The sequence below is a fragment of the Poecilia mexicana genome, unplaced genomic scaffold (assembly GCF_051168715.1).
Source record: "Poecilia mexicana isolate PSO_F unplaced genomic scaffold, ASM5116871v1 scaffold_5, whole genome shotgun sequence".
Classification (NCBI taxonomy): Eukaryota; Metazoa; Chordata; class Actinopteri; order Cyprinodontiformes; family Poeciliidae; genus Poecilia; species Poecilia mexicana.
Window position 1 is genome coordinate 20,757,444 of NW_028263374.1, and position 23,369 is coordinate 20,780,812.

The window sequence follows — 23,369 nt, forward strand, 5'->3', positions numbered from 1 at the left end:
TCCAAAAGGCTGTAAACATTTTATGATGAGGTGAAAAACTCAATATGTAAAACAGACCAAACTTGCTCAAAGTCCTGCTCTCTCTCGCTTTCCGACAGCCTGAATGAACATGTTTTATTTACTTCTTACATGTCTGCTCTTGAGTTCATTTGTAAACCTCCGCCACTGAAAATAGCTAACTTTGAATGTTTTTCACTCAGTAAGGGCATCCAAACTGTAGATTTGCCAGGGTTACATGTCAGCTCATACATAATTGATTGTGGCCTCCAATCAATAAAGTATTTTAGCTTTTAGTTTACTTACCCATTTCTGGCCAACAGTTGATTTTTCTGTGTGTTACTGATGGTTTTTAATTGTTGCTGTGCCCCTTTTCAGGGAGAGCGTGGTTTTCCGGGAGAGAGAGGAGCTGCTGGAACGCAAGGTTTGCAGGGACCCAGAGGTCTGCCTGGGACTCCTGGAACTGACGGACCCAAGGTGAGTTCAGACCAGGACTGTTATCCAGTCAACAGGTTTCGATCAGGTGCGCCTACACAGCTGGCAAACATGTTACTAGGTATCTGTATCACCTGCAACAGCCGACATAGAGCAACCTGAGGAGATGAGTGACTGACTAATTACGTCGTCTGTTTTTGTGTTTTATATAATTTTACTTTTGGTGATTTCCTAAGAAAGTTATTGGGAGAGTTACCTCACCCCAATCTAGTTCTTAATTGTCTGGTGATTTGTCAGAAGATGACAGTCTAATGGAAGTCTAAATTACCTCTGGGTCATGAAACAGCACCCCCGTTCAGTATTCTTGATGACGAACATTTCATTTCATAAAAGGGAATTAACTTTGTGGTGCCTTAGTGACTCCGAGGCAGCTCTTACCAAATTATAGCTCATGGGTTTGACGTTATTAACACGGGTTCTAAGGGAAAAACTCTGTTGTGTTCCTAATTGTACCCTAAAATTCAGAAAATAATCCAAATTGAGTTTGACAAAGCATCCCTGTTGCACAGTTCTTAACACCAGAAAAAGTTGTTTTGCTCGTTCAACAGTTAGAGTTCCAGCAAACATCCAGACTGGGATTAATGTACTTCTGGACCTTATTAATCTCTCCCTTTTGCTCATATTTCTTTTCTTAGTTTATGTACTGTCCAATACCATCAGCTTTCATTCTGTCTCTGCAATAAAAAACAGGAAACCTCAGTTTTTGAATCGAATCATGCGTTTTTGCATCTCTGTCAACTCCTTGTGCAGCAGTAATTTGTCACTAGTGCATCGAGGGTGGAAAGAGCTCACAGCAGTAGCGGCTCTCGATCGTTTGGTTTATTATCAGCTCAGATTTTAATCCCAGTTTATAGATTTTTTTTTCCTGTGAGGTCAGACAGGAGCGGATAGAGAGGATGAGGATTAGAGCCAGCATGAGTGCGATGATGGCGATGGGGGTGGGGTGAACAGACATTCTGTAGGTGGTATTAAAAAAAAAAAGAAAGCAGCAGATTTATTGCACAAGCCACACTGCTCTGTACGTCACTCACTTGGCCTTGAGTAAACAGTAGCTTGAAAGTACCCAAAGGAGAAATTGCTGCAGCGTGAGCCCTGCTGTTAGCCGTAATAACACGAGATAGGATCGAGATATGGTGTGCATCTGAAGCCGAGCAGAATAGACTCTGTATAAATCTTACAAGTTCTGACCAGGAGTGGGCCTGATGCAGCCACTTCAAAAAAAAAAAAAAAATCAAAGACTGCCTTTTCCTTAATTTGTTTTTTTGCCTTTGAACTGCAGAATAGAGTTTGTCCTGACAAGAGCCACCTTTCTTTTACTAAAAGAGCAATAAGGGGCTACATATAACTCTAACTTTATTTGTAATTAACTGACTGACTTATAAGCATCAGGTTCTTTTATTTTTCCCGTCCTTTGATAGCTTTGGAAACAAAGCACCACATCAGAAATGGGTTTGGTCCTTTGTTGAAGCAGACAGATTTTCTTTTTTTTTTCTTACCCTCAAATGTCATCATTATTTTATTATGTTTTCAACCAACTGAAAAGTTTTAGCAAAAGCAATTGAAAGTGTGTCAGAAAACACAAAAGTATCTTTTTGAATTAGATGTAAGCACCTGGTGTAGAAGCTTTCAGCGAGTTATTCATGAACTGAAAGCTTGAAGTAAGTTTTTAGTGACTGTCTCAACTCGCTGCTGCTCCTAGACTGAGCTGTCTGCTTTAATCCATGACCCCTAACAGGGAGCCATTGGACCTGCTGGAGGTCCAGGAGCTCAGGGTCCACCAGGCCTGCAGGGTATGCCAGGAGAGAGAGGAGCTGCTGGCATTCCTGGACCCAAAGGAGACAGGGTAAGCTCTGACGGGACCATGTCTTTTAAAAATTAAGGATATTTGGACATAACACATGATTGATTGATTATTTATTAACCTCTTCTCTCTGCAGGGTGATGTTGGAGAGAAAGGACCTGAAGGTGCTCCTGGCAAAGATGGCGCCAGAGTATGGGATAGTCACTTATTTCATTTTTTTTAAATGACAAAACTTTGTAAAAATAATTTAAAAAGGACAAAACAGTTTCAATGGCCAATGTTTAAATGGCCTTAAAAGTAAGAGTCTTCATTTTTCAGCGCTCAAAACAAGCTAAGTATTGTCTGGATTAATTGTTTTTCTTTCTGATTTGCAGGGTCTTACTGGTCCAATTGGTCCTCCTGGTCCTGGTGGTCCAAATGGTGAGAAGGTAAGTAATATTTATTTCTTTCTGAAAACGCTTTATTGCTGAAATCAACAGTTAAAGCTATGAAGCAGCCACTGACTGCATATTAACAAGTTACTTAATGTGTTTTGCTGGTGATGTATATGTGATTCTTGTAGGGTGAATCTGGACCTGCTGGACCATCTGGACCTGCTGGTGTTCGTGGTGCACCTGTGAGTGTTGCAGTTCCAGACAGTTTAAGTTTATTAAAAAAAGAAACCGTTTCAGCTGGACAATAAAGTGCATTAACTGTACTTGAGTTAATTATTTAGGATCTTTCATTAGTCATAAGGTTACAAATCTTCTTTGATAACTGGGAGAACAGGAATGTTCTTTCAATAAACGTTTTTGGTTTATCTTCATCTTTCAGGGAGACAGAGGAGAGACTGGACCTCCTGGGCCTGCTGGGTTTGCTGGACCTCCTGTAAGTTTAATTAAAAACAAGAACACAGTTCTACTGGGAAATGTTACTTAAGAACAAAAAAAAAAAAAAAAAGAAAAAAATGAATTGTTAGAGATTTCAATCCCATTTTAAATTGTAACAATTACATCTAAACTAGCATACAACTTGATTTTATTTATGATAGTAATGCAAACATCTAATGTTTGAAAGTGAGAAAGACGGAGTTTAACTGTGATAGTAGGTCAGTGTAGAGACTCAGATGTTTATACTATTCCTTTGCTATTGTTTGATGTGCAGAATTACCTCTCTGAAATAAGCAAGACCTGAAATGAAAACGACATAAGCAGCAGATCCAGCATTAGTGGTGCTTTCACAAACATTTGCCATACAATTTGCATTAATTTACCACCTTCTGCCCATTGCCAGTTAAAGTGTCTGTGGAAAATGTTCCGCACATTATCCCAGATCTACTATCTGGTTTGGACAGTAAGTGGATTTGGTAAGTCAGAAAGTAGAGAAAACCATAAGTGACGTAAATGTTCCTTATTTCTGTAAATAGAGTCCATATTGCCGTATTAGAAAGGATGCTGCTACCTTTGATGTTTTGTTGTTGACTTCAAATAGTCCACACATGGAGTCCATAATTTTCAAAAGCAAAATTATATATTTAATTTTATCAAAGTGCCTGATATATTTCAGCTTATTTTACTCTTGAAAGCTGAGCATCTTCGCCTTGGTATCTTGTGTATTTTATGTGCTTTTTTTTTTTTTTTTTTGATCCACCGAGTAACTGTCCTTCCTAAGACGGTTGTTTTCAGAAGTGTTCCTGAGCTCTGCTCTCCATGGGAAGAAATGTTTTTGTTTGTGCTGCAGTGCATCCTGAGGCCCTATAGATAACAGGCACTCCGGATAGATTTTCCATTTGCCACCTTGCCTCTTGTCCCCCTGAGATTTTTGATGTTGTGCGATTCCTTTGATGATGTCGGGAGCTGTAGATGATGTGACTCCATTATAGGTGGACACATCAGACTATTTTCTCATACCTACAGTTAAAATTAATATTTAGATATACTGCCTGATTATATCATTTATGTAAACACCCAGATTCATCTATAGAATCCAACCCTATTTTACAGAATAGGAGAAGATACAGTTCCATCACAATAACAAACTTCTATTTTGTTTGATATCGTTTTTACATTTTGAACCATGATGAAAAATAATGAGTTCTTATACTGATTCAGGATGTGTGTCGGGTTATCATGATCTTCTGCACACCCCTAAGCACAGACTGATCATATTTGTTGTGTACACCCTACTACATTCATTGATACTGCAACCAGATTGCTATACTAAGCTTAAAACACAATTATACTCTGTCTGCTAGGAGTTACTTTCAATTTTTAGCTCAGATCTCACACAATTTCAGATGATCTCAATTCAGTTTATTTGAATCTCAAGGTAATTTGTAAACATTCATATACAAATATATGTCTACTGTCTACATACATTTTAGACCTAAACTCAGTTCAAACCCATCTAAATTACTCCAGTACAGTCCAGTACCATATTCAGATCCAATTTCATAGTATAATTAAATATCATCAGTTTCACTTCATTATTTACTATCAAATGGTAGAAGTTATCTGTCTAAGGAGGCCTGGTCAATTAACAATCAGCCTTAGCAAGCATGCGGCGACAGTGGAGCAAAATCACTATGCATTACCAGAAGAAAATATCTGAATAAAGACCAACTGTACACAAGATGTCACTTTTTTAGCTTTAAATGATAACATGATTAAATTATTTTCAACTATAATTACTAAAATTAAATGTCTAACAAATTTATTAGCCTCCAAATTCTTCTTAAAGTAAATTTCTTCAACACGCTTTAAACTTGAAACTGCACACTTCCTTATCATCTTTATAATTGGATTACTGCACTGAAATCGGTTTGGCATCATTTGTCATTCTCTGTGTTAATGAGAGAAGACAAAAAAAAGTTGCCATTTTGATCACGTAGAAGTGAAAATCCAGGTTTCATTAACTTTCCTTTCTCTATCAAATAGAGACGTTCGCCACATTATAACATGACATCTACCTGACACATCATTTCCTTTTCATTGACACTATCTGAAAATGCTCAAATGTGACGCTGCCTTTGCCAGTCTTTTCCTCCAATTTAATTACGCTGTCTTGTTTCTTTAGCGTATAATTATTTGGAAAGATATGAGTTTACAGACTGTCAGAAGCCATAGCTTTCTATCATTTCATTTATTCTTACACTCTAGACAGAAATCCCTTGAATGGTTTTCATAAGTCACATCCTTTCAAATGGATTTCATCAATACATTTGTTAGAACAACATTTATCTCAAGGCTTTTCCCCCTACAGAATACAACTATGATTAATTATAGATTTTATGTCAGCCTGAATACTCCTGCTGCTCTGTAAATATTCTCCATTCACAGCTTACATGCTGTAACATCACGGCTCATCACCCGAAACACTGAAAACAAACAACCAAAATTTTCTGCAGCTTTTTTTTTTAAAGTTTGTGTCAGTTTTTCTCTGGAGCCTGTCACATTTTTAATCAAGTTTTTTTTTCATCAAAGACGTACATCTGCCACTGTCCTTACTGGGCTGTGCAAAAAGATTGATGCCGTTTGAAGCATTTCACATTTTGTAAAGTTGCAGCCACAAACGTCAGTGCACTTCATTGAGATTTTATGTGATAGACCAGTGCAAGCTGGTGGTTAATTGTGAAGTGAAGTGGAAAGAAAAGGATTTATGGAGGGTTTTCACGCTGAGCTCTGTATAGTCTGTCTTCCAAAAACGTAAAGACTGTGGCATAACTTCAAACCCTCCAAGACGTAGCTGACAACCTAAGCTGACAGTCCAGGCAAGGAGAGCATTAATCAAAGTGCCATCAAGATGCTTATGTTAACGGTGGAGGACCTGCAGAGATCCACTGCTGGGAGAATCAGTCCAGAGGACAACCATTAGTCATTCACTCCACAAATCTGGCTTTTATGGAAAAGTGGATAGCAGAAAGCCATTATTCAAAGTAGATTACAAGGGTTGCCATTTAAAATGCACCACAAGCCACATAGATGATGAAATAAATATTTGTAAAGAAGTGCTCTGGTGAGGGGATAACAAAGATTAAAAACCTTCACAACATCCTGGATACACTTTCTCCGCTGTGAAGCACAGGGATGGCACAATCATGCAGTGTGGAAACTATTCCTAACAGAGACAGCAGGACATTAAATAACTTAAAATTTAGGCAGAGGTTCACCTCTCAGCAGAACAATGACCCTAAAGATCCAGACTGGGCTAAAACAGCATATGTGAATAGAGTTTATACCAAAGCATATACTTTGTACATGTGCTAGAATGGCCCTGTCAAAGTCAAGAACAATTGGGACTTTAAAAATTGGTCACAGACCCTCCTCATCCAATCTGGCTGAGCAGGAGCTTTTTGCAAGGAAGAGTAGCCAATAAAATCCAGTCTTTATGTTTTGTAGAGCTGATAGAGACACATGTCAGTATTGAGTCTTGAGTCAGAAGAGCAGAAACCAACATGAAGAATCAACTGATCACTAGTTTACATCACGCTTATTAAATGCTGAATGTGAGAAAAAGATTCAGGTATGCACATCCTGTTTTATTGCCAGGGAGCCGATGGTCAGCCTGGAACCAAAGGAGAGCAGGGAGAAGCTGGACAGAAGGGAGATGCTGGAGCTCCTGGACCCCAAGGACCATCTGGTGCCCCTGGCCCTGCGGTAAGTTTCATTATCAACCCAGCTGCTAATCTGCAACATTTAGCTTTGTTCAGATCTAAATGAATGGGGATTTAACCCTATAGGCTGCCTGACTGCTGCTATAGGGAAAGCAGAGGCACTTCCTGACATTTATTCTTATAAGTGACAATGTGTGCACCCAATCAAGCAGAAATTTATTTTTTATCTCTTTGTTAAACATTCATATACAGCAAACACTAATGGATTGTTCCACACCTGCCATGAAACATAAAAATGTTCATGAAACAAAAGAAATAAGGCCATATTCTGATTTACAGGGTCCTACAGGTGTTTCTGGACCTAAAGGTGCTCGTGGTGCCCAGGGTCCTCCTGTAAGTGTCTTTTTGAAAATATATTATTTTGTTGGCTGCTTCGCCAAAAAAGAGCCTGTTGCTCTCACTTGCATGAATTGCTTAGTGATGATACTATTGTCTACTCTGTTAGGGTGCCACTGGTTTCCCTGGAGCTGCTGGGCGAGTTGGACCTCCTGGCCCCAACGTAAGTTCACCGCTTTGTTCACTCTACCTCTGCTCATCCACTTTACTCTGCAATGAAAACAGTAGTAGTAATATTAATTACATATAATACAGCGTAAATCCAATCAAACAAACAAGACAAAAGTATTTAGGAAAAAATTATTTCATAAATAGAAACTGCTAATTAAACAGAAAATATCAAGTTTTCTAACAAGAAAAAAAAAATTCAACTTACATAAAATTCAATTTGGGGGCTGAAAAAAAAATCTGTTTATAAAAAATATGTCCAAAAAAAGAAATGGAAACCTTTATTGGTATTAAATCAGTCTACCCCTTTTTTTATGTGCTAATCAGCTTTTTCATAACTCTTCTTATCTTTGATTTGACTTCCAGTCAGAAACAGATGCTGGTCACAATAAACTACTAATATAAACCTGACTCTGTTGGAGGTATGAATAATTTTGGGTTGAAGTATAGCTGCAGGACGTTCTGTGCCATCTTTGATATCTTGGATACATCCATTTCCTGCCTCTTAGGTTAAAAGAGATGTAAACTGTGTGCTATCAGCATGGAAATAAAAAATCATACTATGCCTGCAGATAGCATGTCACAGACGTGGCAAGTACAAAGTAAAGATGGGAGGTCTAAAAATAAACCTCTGAAGTACTCCAAAGGTCATCTTCATTAGGGATAACTGACATTTAAGGTATCTCTCCTGAAAATAAGAGTGAAATAACCTTCACTGTTATTTGAAATGATTTAATAAAATCTAGTGATCCAGTGATTAGATAAAATGTACCCTCTTTGTTAACAATGCAATTGTAGATAGTGTGTGTGGTAAGGTTGGATAGTGGTAGTTTTTGACATGGACAATTTGAGATAAGTATCAAATGCTGATCTTTAGAATATTAGATTAATTTTCCCAGCCTGATTTGGTATTCTATAAGTAGCTGTAAAGCATTTACCCTTCCTGACCCGACACCCACCCACACACACACACACACACACACACACACACACACACACCCCCACACACACACATTGCCAGAACAGTTTGTCTAAAGCAGCAGGACTTTCTTTAGATAATTGCTTACAATAAAGTGTGTTGAAGACAACACTTTTTGTTGTCGCTGTAAATGGACTCTGTAAACAGAAATATTTATCTGTCAACTTGCGTTCAAAATGAGACCTACTTTATATGTTTTATTCAAATGCTTGGTAGGGTAATCCTGGACCCGCAGGTCCTGCTGGCCCTCCTGGTAAAGACGGACCAAAAGGAGTGAGAGGAGACGGTGGACCTCCAGGCAGACAGGGTGACGCTGGACTACGCGGTCCCGCAGGAGCTCCAGGAGAGAAGGGCGACCCTGGAGAGGACGGTCCTCCTGTGAGTGTGCTGCACCTCCTCCTATAAGCACCCAGGACACAGACTTTTACATAATGTGGAAATCTGTGACCTTGTTATGCTGAAAATAACACTATGGTTCCTGTTGCACCCACCTACTGTTGCATGTAGGTGCAAGTCTAAAGAGAAGAAAATATTTTAATGTATTTGTTTTTTGCATTTTGAGCCACTTTTATGTTTTCCTTTCAAGCCGGACAGCCAATTTTAGCAGTAATGGACACGCTCACCACTAATACACAGAGCTGTCGGTGTCCATCACTGACTCTAATAGCAGACTAAGATGTGACAGCACAAGGCAGCACAATCCGGTGACAGTGTAAGAATGGAGCCCCAGCCCTTTTACTTCAGAGCTGCACACAAACACACACAAACACGCATACACACCAGTTACAAATAGATGACAAGTTCTGTCAAGATAATGACAGGTTGTGTCCCGAGGGCGGAGGCTCCAACTCTGAGGCAGTGCTGCATTGAGTCCATCTCTTCCTATAGAGTTCATCCTGTGTATGAAATCCTGAGCCCAGCATCAGCGCATCAAAGCTTTGTCTGCCTCATGGTGCGTCTCAGCTGTCACTTACAGTCAGGTGTTCACTGTGAACATGATTTCAGGAGCTGCGAGACATTTTGACAGAGCAGCCTCTGGAGCTGAGGATGACGTAGACCAGAGAGGTGATGGAGAGATTCATTTGCAACTCCGACTGGGAATAAAATATTGCGTTGAGAGTGATGGAAGATATACACCTATCTTCCAGTGACTTATAAGAAGTCACTGGAAGTGACTTATAAGAAACAATAATGACCGAGTGGCTCAAGATGTGTTATGTGAGAGACGTCTACCACAGTAGTGATGAGTTTTCTGTTGTTTATATTTTCCACTCAGGGTCCACTAGGTCCCTCGGGTCCTCAGGGATTGGCTGGTCAGCGCGGTATTGTTGGTCTACCCGGGCAGAGAGGTGAAAGAGGTTTCCCTGGTTTGCCTGGGCCTTCTGTAAGTAACATGAAATCACATGACCAAGCACATAGATTCAAACTTAAATTCTGCAAGTCAAATACAGGTGGAGATTAAAAATTTAGACAAAAGACAAAAATTTAAACGTGAGCAATAAAAAGCACAAAACAGACTAAAAACTAAACAAGAGCACATTATATGGCATCAAACATACTTTGCTTGTCGTTTTTTCTAATTCATATTAAAATATTTCCTATAATTGAGTCAGACCTGTGGGAGAATTAGCTTTACTGGGCTGTTGTTGTGAAACTGGTCATGAGGAAGATGTAAAATGTGATGTAGCATGTCTTAAATACATAACTTTTTCTTCTTAGAAAAATGAACAAAACAAATACAACTTTAAAATATAAAAAGGGACACAAACTCATATATTAGCTCTTTGGATGCTAAATTTAGCATGTTTACTACCCTTGTATGGATGAAACCACAGCTCAGCCCGCATTGCGATTTTTGACATGCACCAGTAAAATTTTATGCCAGTTCTTTTTGCTGTGTTTCAACAGACACATAAACACCTTCAAAAGATCTCAAAACTGCTTTTGCAGCAGCTCCTGCAAGGGTGTGCATGTCTCCATGAACACATTGTCTCTCGAGGCCACAGACACAGGCAGAGAGTCAGAAGGTGAAAGCATCATCAACCCTGCTGTCACGGCTGTTAATAAATATTAATGAATCTGCCATATGAGCACAATACTGACTGTTTTGGCACTCTGTAAAGTAAATGTGGGGAATCAGCAGATGTGCTCTGGACTGACAATCTGCTGTGTCCTAATTTGATCAGTCAGAACGCATCTCACGTCAACCAGGGCTTTTCCCCTCATGTTTCTGTCTGATGGAGATTACACCACGACATGTGACTGAAGAGCTTCCCCTGCTTACATCCAACATTTTTTTGATATATGACATGAACCACATCCCCTACTTACAACATCTCAGCGGGCATGTCCCCACCATCAATTATTCACCAGCATGCATGAAGGGGATTCCAGTAAATCAAAATAAACCCACCAAGGAATGAGCTTTCAATGACAGATGGGACTGCAGATTAGGCTTCATGTTCAAAGCAAAGTGTGATTTTTTTGTTGTTGTCAAAGACTAATTGTTACTGTTATAAACTGTTTAAACCCAACAGCTGAGTGTATTTGTATAAATTATCTGGTATAAATGTGATTAGATGTAGTTTCTCTTTTTGTGAACAGACAAAAAATAGAAAAAAACACATTGCTACTAAGATTTTCTTTTCATACCATAAAAGATAATGACATGACAAGTAGCAACAGAAAAATGCTGGAGTTAGTAAATAAATTTTGAATATGTATATACTTCAATCTTGCACCAAAAGCAGTGAAATTAGGATCCATGATGAATGTGCAATCACAAGAAAGTGTTGAAGAAAAAAATTATCTTGAGTTTGGGAATCACTCTTCTTTTTAGTGTCTTAGCTATGTACTTCAAATTGAAGATTTATTTTTCTTTCTGTTGTTAAAAATACTCAAATGTATAACCGTAAACAAACTGCGGAACCTGAACTAGTGGAAATTTAAAGAGTTGTATTTCTTTTTTCATTTTTCAACATGTAACAATCAGTCCTTATTCCTGTCAGGGTGAGCCTGGAAAGCAGGGATCTGCTGGTGGTCCTGGAGACCGTGGACCGCCTGGACCAGTTGGACCTCCTGGGCTCACTGGTCCTGCTGGAGAACCTGGTAGAGAGGTAAAGGAAAATCACCGACACAAAGCATGTGCTTGATTGAATCAGAAATGGAAATTCAAATTTCAGACACATAATTGAGTCAAAGACTTCTGATTTGACTCAGACTCAGAAGTAAAGGCAGGTTGGTAAGCAGGCTCCATATGCATATATAATCTTGCAAAAGGGATGAAGTTGAATAGTTAAGTATTCATCTTAACTGTAGCTTTATAATAACATCCAGACAATAGTGGAGGGTGGATTGATCCAAAACATCGATAATATCTACACCAAATCGATACCAGTAGCAGATCAATACTAGTGTGGTAAGATCGATACTTTAGTTTCAGATTTTGTCTTGAAATTTTATTTTGATTTTATGTAATAGTTTCTCAGCACTACCTCAAAATAGGTTTTGTTTTGATTTGCTCACAAATGATATATATGTTTTGCACTTTATTCATTTAGGAAAAATGTGCATAAGTTAGTTTTGTTTTTAAAAATGTTTCTGCCTATCATGTTAATATGTTCTTAAAATAAAATAATTCAAAGGAAATACTACAAAACACCTGAAGGTCAGAAGTTTGATGATATATCAAACCTAAAAATTAAAAAGTATTGTTATTAGTATCGATATCAATACCAATATAGATGATATTGTCCACGTATTTACTTTGTATCGGATCAATACCAAATTTTGCAAGCCTCTTTAGACATAACTGCATATTTACATTTCTAATGGATTGATGTCTCATTGTTTTTCAGAGTAATGTAAAACAGCTCATAACAAGTTTTGAATATTAAATTTTCAAAGATTACAATGTATTTGCTAAATGTTTGTGCCAAAGAGAAAAAAAAATACAGGATTTGAATTTCCAACCTACAATAATGCATTCTTAAAGAGAGACTAGATGCCATGCATTTGTAAATGCTCATCAAAGACTTTAGAGTTGACCCTCAAACACTTGAGACTTGACTTTGACTTTGACTTTAGAAAATAGTCTTATAAACATCTCCGGACTGGATACGCAGCTGTCAATCCACTTCCTGTTTCATGTGAGCCATTGAAATTCTCCACACTTTGCATCACTCATCCATTTGCATTTTGTCCTATTATTGGGTTTGGCTGCAGTGGGGCTCATTATGCAGCCAATATTCATTCAGTAGGACACCTGGTTAGAATTAATTACCACTTCATTTTGTCTAACAGGGCAACCCTGGATCTGATGGACCTCCTGGTAGAGATGGTTCTCCTGGAATTAAGGTACAATTACAAGAGGTCAAATCACCTGTGTTGTATGATTTTGTTATATATTTTGATTTTGATGACAATGTTACACACCTGTCATTGCCATCAAAACAAGTCAGAATTGTCAGGGAAATGCTGACAATTCTGCAGGATGAAATCACTTCATCTCTGTCATGTTCTTTGGGTCCTTCCTTGGCAAATTTGAGCAGGATCTACTCATTATCCTGCCAATAATAGTGTCCATACCAGACGGAAGAGTTGTTACCATATAGACACTGATTGTATTAAAATAAAATGTAATTGAGAAGGAAGTGTCCAAACAATGTTCAATGAAAGGCAAGGTGCAAGTTTTGTTTGGAGAGTTTATTGTTACAAGTAATATTTTTGCAACTTTTTACACCATTTTTATTTAAGACATTTAAAAATCATATATTTTAGCAAATGAATTCACGCTTGGTGTCTTCACAGTCTTTATGACACTCCTTTCGCTGCAGGGTGACCGTGGCAACACCGGTCCTGCTGGTGCTGCTGGTGCTCCAGGTGCTCCTGGGGCTCCTGGCCCAGTCGGTCCCACCGGAAAACAGGGAGACAGAGGGGAGTCTGTGAGTAATGACTCATATCTAATCTATTGCACAAGCAAAGTCACATGTTTTCCAAAAGCTATTTTAAAAACTCTACCAAAGCATAAAAGTTTTTTTATGTTATAATATTTCTTTGAAGCTCATTTCTGCTATAGCTGAACATTAACATATTGTGTTACAAGTACAAAGAAGGTTTTTTCAGGTGTTTTATCCCTGATAGACCTTATATCCAAGACATAAATTAACTTTTATTGCTTTTCTAATTTCCATAATATTAATTTAATGCATTTCATGAAGCGCTTGCTTTTTTTTAACCAAATTTTATTACTAATGTGTTGTAAAATACTCTACAAAAACTTTGTTACTGGTAAACTTCTAGGCAAGTCAGGTGTGTTTATATGTTTATCATTTCATTTTATTAGGGTGCCCAAGGACCAGCTGGACCTCCAGGACCTGCCGGTGCCAGAGGAATGCCTGTATGTGTCCTGCACTGATAACTTGGAACAACTTCCAGTCAAACAGAAATGAATATTCATTGTTTACCTTCTTTCTGTTCACAACCGTCACCAACAAATAAGAGTTCATTAGCATGCTTTAAACTTGTTCTTAGGGACCCCAAGGCCCCCGTGGTGATAAGGGTGAAGCTGGAGAGTCTGGTGAGAGAGGTCAGAAGGGGCACAGAGGTTTCACCGGTCTGCAGGGTCTCCCTGGACCACCAGTAAGACGCCATATCTGATCTAAAACATTGCTACACTAGTCCATTGTTTGTTTCAGACTTAAGGTCTTATTTCCTGTGCTGTCTCTTCATTAGGGTCAACCTGGAGACCAGGGTGCCACTGGACCTGCTGGGCCTTCTGGACAAAGAGTGAGTACAAACCCAACCAAACATGTTGCAATTAAAGCAGTAAAATGGTTTTAAATTGAAAGGATTCTTGTATTTCTGTTTATCCAGCTGAGTGATTAGTCTAGTTATGTTCATGCTTCCGTCCTTCAATAGGGACCACCTGGACCTGTTGGTCCTGCTGGAAAAGACGGGTCAAATGGCTTACCAGGACCCATCGGACCCCCTGGACCTCGTGGTCGTACTGGAGACTCTGGTCCCGCTGTGAGGAACATCACTCCCCCTTTTTGTTTGTTTTTAGCATGTTTTACTTTCCTAACTAACTTCTACAGAATAAAATATATGCCATCACATGCTTAATTATCTTGGTAAATAGATGTATATATCAACCTCATATTCAAGACAGCGATAAGGGCGATAGATAAATAAATAGATAACAGCCTAAAGAGTGAGGCTTTCGCCATGCAGCTTCATGAGCCTTAATGATGCTGTAAACACTGCTACATGCATCAGATCTGTAACTTAGTTCAGTTGAAATTATTGCATACAGCTCCTTTCAAAGGTATCACCACCTCTTGAACTTTCGTGCTGCAGCCACAAACTTCAAAGTATTTTTTTGGGATTTTATGTGATAGTTAAACACAAAGTAGTACATGCTGGTGCTACTGTATGGAAATAGGATTTTTACTTTTCATTTTTCTGCAAATAAATGTGTAGTGTGTCGTATGAAAACCTTTACATAAAGATGGTTGAGATTGCATAGAAGAAGAGAATACGATTTACCCGGCTTCACCTCTGTTCTGCAGCAGGGTCCAGTATGTGCAATTGAACCTTCTTCATACACACACATGCAGAAATACCATCACTTCCTTTTGTTTGCCTCATGTGCTGACTTAGGCTTTTCTAGAAGGTTTTCTTCTACCAAACTCAGGTCACCAAAGAAACACACATTCAAGATCTGTTTCTTCACTACACCATCAACCACTGGCATGAAGTAATTTCGGAAAACTTATCCTTCATTTGAATTATTTGACTGTAAAAATTCAGAAAAACGATGCAACTTAAAAATTATTATGATTAATAATGATTAATAATTATTACAAACTATTTTAAAGTAACTTTTAATGTGCTTTCCCAATTTATTGTCTTCTCTCCATTTTATTTCTACATGAAGCTAATTATTAAAGCATTATTAAAAGACCATTTAACTATTAAAACATCCCACATGAGGAAGAATATTGGAGACTGAAGCAACTAAATGTGTTGCTTGCATTGCTCATTCCAAGAGGGACATCCTAGACAGATAATTGCTCAACCCACAGCGAGAAATGAGAAAAGCCTTTTTGATGTGCTTGTTTTTTTATGTACTGTTTGTTAACCCTGGCAATCAGTTGAAGTTGTTATTCAGAATTGTAGCCTTGCAAAAACCCTCTTCAGAAAATTGTGTAAAATTACATATCTTGTTCAAGAGAATGAAGAAGAATAATCTAGCAGTGAATGAAAAACACAAGGATACAGGAAATCTACAATTCCTGAAGTAAAATAAAATGTGTTCTTACTTTCTGAATTGTTTTCAGGGTCCTCCTGGAAACCCTGGACCCCCTGGTCCTCCCGGTCCTCCCGGTCCTGGTATTGACATGTCTGCCTTCGCTGGTCTGGGTCAAACAGAAAAGTCTCCCGATCCCCTGAGGTACATGAGGGCAGACCAGGCCGCTGGGAATCTCCGTCAACATGACGCAGAGGTCGATGCCACCCTCAAGTCCCTCAACAACCAGATTGAGAACATCCGCAGCCCAGAGGGATCCAAGAAAAACCCTGCCCGCACCTGTAGAGACCTGAAGCTCTGCCATCCCGACTGGAAGAGCGGTGAGTGACAACGCAAGAAATTGGCTGAATTGGGGTGAGACAATGAAGCAGACTGGGTCTAGTCTGGGGAAATAAAGTTTTGGAAAAATAGGAACTTGACAGAAATCTTGTTTGCTCTGGAATATATTTGTCTTGTACTGATTTAGAGTCAGTTTTTACAAGACTATGCAAAAACATGCAAGGCATTCCAGCTGTGCAGAAAGAATGATGTCACCCTGAAGGCTATTGCTCTGTTTTTGTTTAGGTGAGTACTGGATTGATCCAAATCAGGGCTGCACTGTAGATGCAATCAAAGTTTTCTGCAACATGGAGACCGGGGAGTCCTGTGTGAACCCCAATCCTGCCAAGATCCCACGCAAGAACTGGTGGTCCAGCAAGAGCAAAGAACGCAAACATGTCTGGTTCGGAGAGGAAATGAACGGAGGATTCCATGTAAGATCTGCAACCTGTTTTAGTTTTCTTAGCTTGTAAAATATTGATATTTTACAATATTAAGTTATGGCACAAATGAATGCTTTGCATGGCAAAAAGTTCAGATTTAGAAAGTCAAACTTAAAGTGAAAATATCTTTCAAACGGAAAGATATGCTGCCTAAAGCTAAAAAAAAAAAAAAAGCAACAAGTAAAAATATTTTTGTGGCTCTACATTTATACATGCTCCACTGCTACAAAATATACATAAGTGTGACTCAAATGTGTTGGCAATGTCCTAACAAGATCCAAATCCAACTCTATTTTATTTATAAAGCACAATTAATAAAACTATTAATTACCAGAATATGCTACCATATTCTGGTGAAACAGAATATGGTATTGCACTGAAACAGATAAAAACAAGACATAGACAATATTAATGGCATGGCATTAACTATTGCTATTAACGATAAACTATCCTGAACATTCATTCGCACACATTTTCTCAATATAAAAATAAAATGAAAGAAAATAGTTCTCAAACATTGGAAACATTGAAAAGCACTTCCTAAGTAAACTTTACTTACTTACTCAAAGAGCTAACTTGGAAACTTTGTTTTTTATTTAGTGACTCGTTTGACCCCTCTTGAAAAAGTGCCAACCAGCAAATTTGGCAAATTTTTCTTGTGTTAGTCGCAACTTTTAGAGAACCTGGTGTAAAAGCATGTATCATTCTTACTCAAGGAGCAGTGGGTGATCTAGAGGGCCCCAAAGCACTTACAGACATCAAAGTCTTCACACATGAATGCCTCCCAGCTGTAATCAGAGCAGGAGATGTTCAACCTCCTGTGTCCAGACTGTGAAAGAGTTATGTATTTGTGTTGTTTACTTTTTACCAGACAAAAATCCCAAAGTGCTTTAGAATGAAACATATACCACACAATAAGACAAACATTTCACAAAAACTACATTGGTTTCAATATGACTACTCTTTTCTCCTACAAAATCGATTACATTATTTAGCTATTTCTAGCTTGTGCAAGGCTTAAAGATCAAAGGCAACTTTTTTAAAGCGTGTTGATAGTGAATTTTTAAAAAGGTAACGTCCCAACAAAAATGTAATACCTTCATCCTGACAAAGGTTCTGCATCCTTCATCCCAGGACACTCGCATCATACAAAAAACAGCTACAAACCAAACATGACACACACAATTTAGAGTCACTGCAGGACATTGATAGCTAAATATCATGGAGTTTTCAATATCTAACACAGATGCCAAGACATGAAACAGCAGCTTTTGTTCAGTTACAAGAAATATGTTGTAAAATTCAGAAAGTGAATATAGGAATCTTGCTATGAAATATAAAAAATATATATATATTTCTGTGACGAATACGACATATTTTTAGATTTGGAATACATGGAATCAAAAATTCAAAGCATTAGCTCATTTAAAAACACTAGATGAAGCACCAGGAATATAACCTGATTGTCTGTCCAATGCAGTTCAGTTACGGTGATGACAGCCTGGCACCCAACACCGCCTCCATTCAGATGACTTTCCTGAGGTTGCTGTCAACAGAGGCTTCCCAAAATCTCACTTACCACTGTAAGAACAGTGTGGCCTACCTGGATGCTTCACCAGGCAACTTGAAGAAGGCCGTCCTGCTGCAAGGCTCCAACGATGTGGAGATCAGAGCCGAGGGCAACAGCCGCTTCACCTACAGCGTCATGGAAGACGGCTGTGCGGTATGCGGTCCTGCTAGTACAATATTTGTACTCTCTAGGGGGCAAACCAAATGCTAACATTTTTCTGTATGGCTTTTTTTCCCCTCCTGCAGAGACACACAGGACAGTGGGGTAAGACAGTTTTCGAATACAGGTCGCAGAAGACCTCCCGTCTGCCCATCGTGGACATTGCCCCCATGGATATCGGTGGAGCAGACCAGGAGTTTGGAGTTGATATTGGGCCAGTTTGCTTCTTGTAAAGAATGAGCAGCTGCGAAGAGGAGGAAGAAAAAGCGGCTGTTTGGAAAAAAAAAAAGTAAAATAGGAAACGAAAGAGGAGCACGCGTTGGTGAAAAGGCGAGGAAGAGAGAGAAAGAAAAATCAAGACACTTTTTTAAAACATGGGACTTCTTTTCTAAATAAAAAAGTGCTTTTCCAAGTTGAACTCGGTAGGATATCTGCACTGAATGGCACCAACAAACTGTCATTTGTGATCCATCCGCAGCATTGCCTTCAGTCATCTCTGGCCCACCCCCCCATGGACACCCTCCTCTCCCTAAACCCTCCCTTTTTCACTCTTTGTGAATGCAACCCCCTCGCCCCCCTCACACACACACACACATACCCAATATCTATGAACAAAAAGGAGGAAGCATGAGGAGAGAATAGGAGCTTACCAGGGAACAAGAGAAAACAATGTGTTGGTGTTATTTATTTATTGTTTAGGTTAGACTCCCAGGTGTGGTAGGACTGAGTTTGTTGCAAAGTGATAAAAAATATATATATATTTTAAAGAAAAAGAAGCCTCATCCGCCAACTTCCTCCTGTTTTATGACCATCCCATTAATCTTGTCACAAACAAATAAAGAATTTATTGTTCTTTGAAACCAAAAATACTTCATCATACCATATAGAATGTGCAGTTGTTCCTGTTTCTCCAACCATAGTGTGTATCAAAATTACTGTGTACTATAATAAAATCAATGGTGCTATTGTTGTAAAACAGTTTTGTGTTTTTAAGCAACCTGATACTTTGATATAGTGACTTGTATGTATATACATACATACATACATAGAGAGAAAGAGCGTTCCTTAGAGACCCTTTCGTTCTGGGATTTTGGATTTCACTGTGATTTATGAGCAAACATGACTGATAGAGTTTTGTAATCAATTTAGTTAGGAACAAATTTATTTTTATTTTTCAAACATTTGATTTGGCTTCTTAAAACTACCTCACAGTAAAACAAATCTAAACTTTCACAGTTTACACATATCTTTTCAAATCGAGATAGGTATATTTGGTTATATAATCTCAGTCTGCTGCCCTTCATCCAGTGTGACCTGCGTCCCCTCCTGCCCCTCACACACCACACACCCTCTGCTTCCACGTACAAACACACACAAACACACTGAGTGCACTTCACTAATGTTCCAGTTTCAACTCCAGCACAGAGGGTTCAAATGTGTGAGGTTGTGTATATTTTTTATTATTAATAATAGAACTATTAATAATAATAATAATAGCATTATTATTATTATTTTATTACTATGACCATGACTTGTTTTTGTTAATTTTTAATTAATGTAAATTGGAAATAAACGACAAAAACCAAGTAACAGACTGAAGTTGAGTTTTATTGAATTTCCTGTTAACGTACAGTCAAAAATATTCACACCCCAGGAGTATTTAGTTAAATGGCAATCATTTAAATTGATCAACATGTTCTTCTAACTGGAAGTAATAACATTTTAAATCTGATAAAAAATTTGTGCCAAAAGCTAAACATTAGGGTGATGGCACTGAGATCTTTCAACCTCAATCATCTGGAATGTATTGCAAAAAAATGAGTGGAAAAAAATACCAAAGTAAACATGAAAAGTGCTGTCAGTAGTTACAAGAACTGTTTTATTGCTTAAACTCAAGAAAGGTTTTTGTTTTCAGCTTTTAAGTTGTTTCCTTCTATCACTTTTATGTATTCTTTATATCCTTTTATGTATCCCAATTTTCAATTATTTGTTTTTATACTTTTAACGCATCCATCCAACTTAAATCAGACATCTAGAAATCCAACTTATGCTTCCCAGAATCTCTCTCTACGTGTGTTAGACGGAGATACGTTTGACAACATTAGATGTTTAATTATGGGGGGAATTCCTCCATCGTTAATCAGCTGATAATACTCTGTTACTTTAGTAATTCGAAACAATTTAGTTTATTTATATGGCATCAATTCACAAACAAAAATCACTTCAGTTCAATCACACAGTTGGTCCCAGTTATCAAACAGGCTCAGTTAATTATTCAAAGTAGTTTAAGATGTTTCTAATTTAAGTGGGGTTTTTTTTGTTTATTTTATGTTTAGTTTCTTTAATTTGTTCTGTAATGATTTTATAATCATGTGATTATGTTCAGGGTTATTATAGATTATGAGTAACTAGTATATATATATATATATATATATATATATATATATATATATATATATATATATATATATCTCCATCCAGCCATCTTTGTCTATACTCATTTATCTCATTCACAGCATCACAGCATGATGCTGCATCGACCGTGTTTCACTGCAGGATGGTTATATACAGAGTTTTTTTTGGCACATTTATCTGATAAACCTAAATAAAATACACTAATGTCATAAGCCTTCAAATGTCACTGACTAGTAGCATCAAGACGGCCAAAAATAGCTAAGAGTCTGAAGGTATCTCTAGAGAAACAGCAAATAGCTACCAGTCAGGTGGGTTATGTCACATCGACCCTTCATGAAAGAGTAGTCAAAGAAGACTCATTTCAATTTGCCTCAAGCTGTGTACACAATAAACCTGTGGAAGAAGTTGGTCCAGTTAAGATGAGAGCAAAATTGAACGCTACGTGTGTAAAATTGAACATCACCCCAAATCCCCCACAGCAACACATGATGATGGAACCATCATTCTATGTGGATGTTTTTCTTGAACAAGGGCCAAATACAAGGCTACCCTGAAAGAAAGTTTGTTGGAGGCTGCGAAAAACTGGAGACACATTATGTTACATTTTCAGCAGGAAAACCACCAGACAGGGCCAAACTGAGGTGGTTTAGATTTAAGCATATTAATGTAATAGTTAAAACTTGAACATACATCTAATACATCTTAATACCCTTTTAAATTTTGCCAAAAATGCATAATTTTCTTCCGTTTCCCAATTAAGCACACCTTTGTATTTGTCTATCACAAAAAGCTCTACAAAATAAAAGCGTGTGACTTCTTTTGCAAGGCACTGCAAAAGTTTATTTAGATTTGAATCATTTGTTGTCAGGAAACAATAAAGGAAAGCAACGATTCAAACAAAACATCAACATCAATAAATGAAATCCCACAGTTAAAGACTATAACAGGTAGACATATTTAGATTTTGAGGTTTGGCTTGTCAGAATCATCAGCAAGCAAAAGTTGGTCCAAGGTTTACTCAATACAAAATGTGCATTGAAGGATACAGAAATATGTTGCATGAAATTTAGATGAATGATTTATGACAAACGGTAAACACCCACATTGCTACACACCCTTGTTTTTTTAAAGGTCAGAGTTGTCCAACCTTATCTCCCTTTTAGCCTTTGGTTTACCAACGTGATAACGACTGACTCTAATTCAAAGAGTAGACACAATGCAGCCAGCCTTTCTCTGTGGGTTACAACACATGCACACCACATTTAGCACATCACAGTTCACAGGTAGGTGACCTATTCTAAGTTCTGCTTCTGCACCTAAAACGTGCCGTTTGATAAAATCCAGGTGCAGTTATAACAGTCTGATCATGAATTTGTACACAATTGTTTACATATTAAGCATAAATCAGTCCATTCAGTTCCCTATTAATTCTTTATTTTCACAAAGTAAGAAAAAATGTTACAAATTTATGGAAACATTGACTGAAGTAAAGCAGATATAATTTTCAAGATGAACAACTGATTTATTTTGTTTGACACTAATTTAATAAAACAAATGTATGGCTTCAGATGCATCCTATTATTTCTGCAACACAAAAATTTTTAATTATTATGTAAGCTACATATAGTAATAACATCATACACAAGACATGGGTTGGAATGAGATTCTCAGGTGTCAAATTCAGAGGGCTGGTTTCCTGCGACTCTTTGATATATATATATATATATATATATATATATATATATATATATATATATATATATATATATATATATATATATAATATATATATATATATATATTGTATATATATATATATATATTGTTTTATGCAAGTAGCATACAGTAAAACCATGTTATCCTGTACCATGGTTTCACAGTATGCTATTACAGGCTGCAGCCAGCTGTTTGACCGACATATTGCAACCAAAGGTTATGGATAAGGTTCCTTCTGTTTGTTCATCATTCCAATTTTTGTCCAACTTTGGGGACAAGAAAAAAATTTACTGGGTTTCTTTCAACCAGCTTTGTGGCATTTGGTAGCAACAGGTGGGGTTGGGGGGAGAACTGTGTTTCTTCATGCTGGAGAAAACTCTGGCGGGTCAAGCACAATTTCTGGCATCTCATTCAAAATTTTTTGCTATTTTTCAAACCACCCAAAACCTATAATACGATGATACTAAGAAATGCAATACTCTGAAAACAAACAAAAACGTGCATAACGCTGCACTTACATTAACTCTATTTTCATTCATCTCCCAACACGTTTACTCGGGTGTAATTTGAATGTCAAGACACTTATTTGAGTCATTCTTTTCTTTAATTTATTCATTTTTGGTCAAAATAAATGTGCAAAGAACATCTGATGTTGTGACATTAATGCAGATGTATAAATTAAGGGAACACAATATTTTGAACCATTTCTCTACATTTATAATTGCCAATAGAAAGGGGTTTTGTTTTAGATCTATTATTGTAGCACAGAGGAATTGCATTAATATTTTAAGACATCACTAACATATCCCGTTGAGGACGCTGGAGTTATTTGTACAATAAATATGGTTGCAATACCCTCATGAAAATCAATCAAATGTGGCTGTTAATTCAGTGGGGTTTTAGTTCAATATGTGGAGAAAAATGGAGAAGAAATTCACTAATTTAGACAGATTTCCTAACATGTTACAACAAAATGTTTGACTCTTTTAATAATAAGTGATGTGATTATTTT

At 37.6% G+C, this 23,369-nt stretch overlaps 1 protein-coding gene across 2 annotated transcripts in view; it reads left to right on the forward strand.

Annotated features, from left to right (window-relative positions):
• col2a1b (collagen, type II, alpha 1b) overlaps positions 1–19,812 on the forward strand; it is a 51,324-nt gene extending 31,512 nt beyond the window's left edge. For both annotated transcript variants that reach the window (XM_015004950.2, XM_015004965.2), the window contains 22 exons: positions 376–474; positions 2,228–2,335; positions 2,430–2,483; positions 2,668–2,721; positions 2,856–2,909; positions 3,107–3,160; positions 6,820–6,927; positions 7,224–7,277; positions 7,390–7,443; positions 8,644–8,805; positions 9,704–9,811; positions 11,436–11,543; positions 12,730–12,783; positions 13,263–13,370; positions 13,772–13,825; positions 13,960–14,067; positions 14,161–14,214; positions 14,347–14,454; positions 15,768–16,056; positions 16,301–16,488; positions 17,978–18,220; positions 18,313–19,812. In XM_015004950.2, coding sequence (XP_014860436.2) covers positions 376–474; positions 2,228–2,335; positions 2,430–2,483; positions 2,668–2,721; positions 2,856–2,909; positions 3,107–3,160; positions 6,820–6,927; positions 7,224–7,277; positions 7,390–7,443; positions 8,644–8,805; positions 9,704–9,811; positions 11,436–11,543; positions 12,730–12,783; positions 13,263–13,370; positions 13,772–13,825; positions 13,960–14,067; positions 14,161–14,214; positions 14,347–14,454; positions 15,768–16,056; positions 16,301–16,488; positions 17,978–18,220; positions 18,313–18,459 — 2,370 coding nt within the window. In that variant the 3' untranslated portion in view covers positions 18,460–19,812. The remainder of the gene's footprint in view (positions 1–375; positions 475–2,227; positions 2,336–2,429; positions 2,484–2,667; positions 2,722–2,855; positions 2,910–3,106; positions 3,161–6,819; positions 6,928–7,223; positions 7,278–7,389; positions 7,444–8,643; positions 8,806–9,703; positions 9,812–11,435; positions 11,544–12,729; positions 12,784–13,262; positions 13,371–13,771; positions 13,826–13,959; positions 14,068–14,160; positions 14,215–14,346; positions 14,455–15,767; positions 16,057–16,300; positions 16,489–17,977; positions 18,221–18,312) is intronic.
• Positions 19,813–23,369: the final 3,557 nt, after the last annotated feature.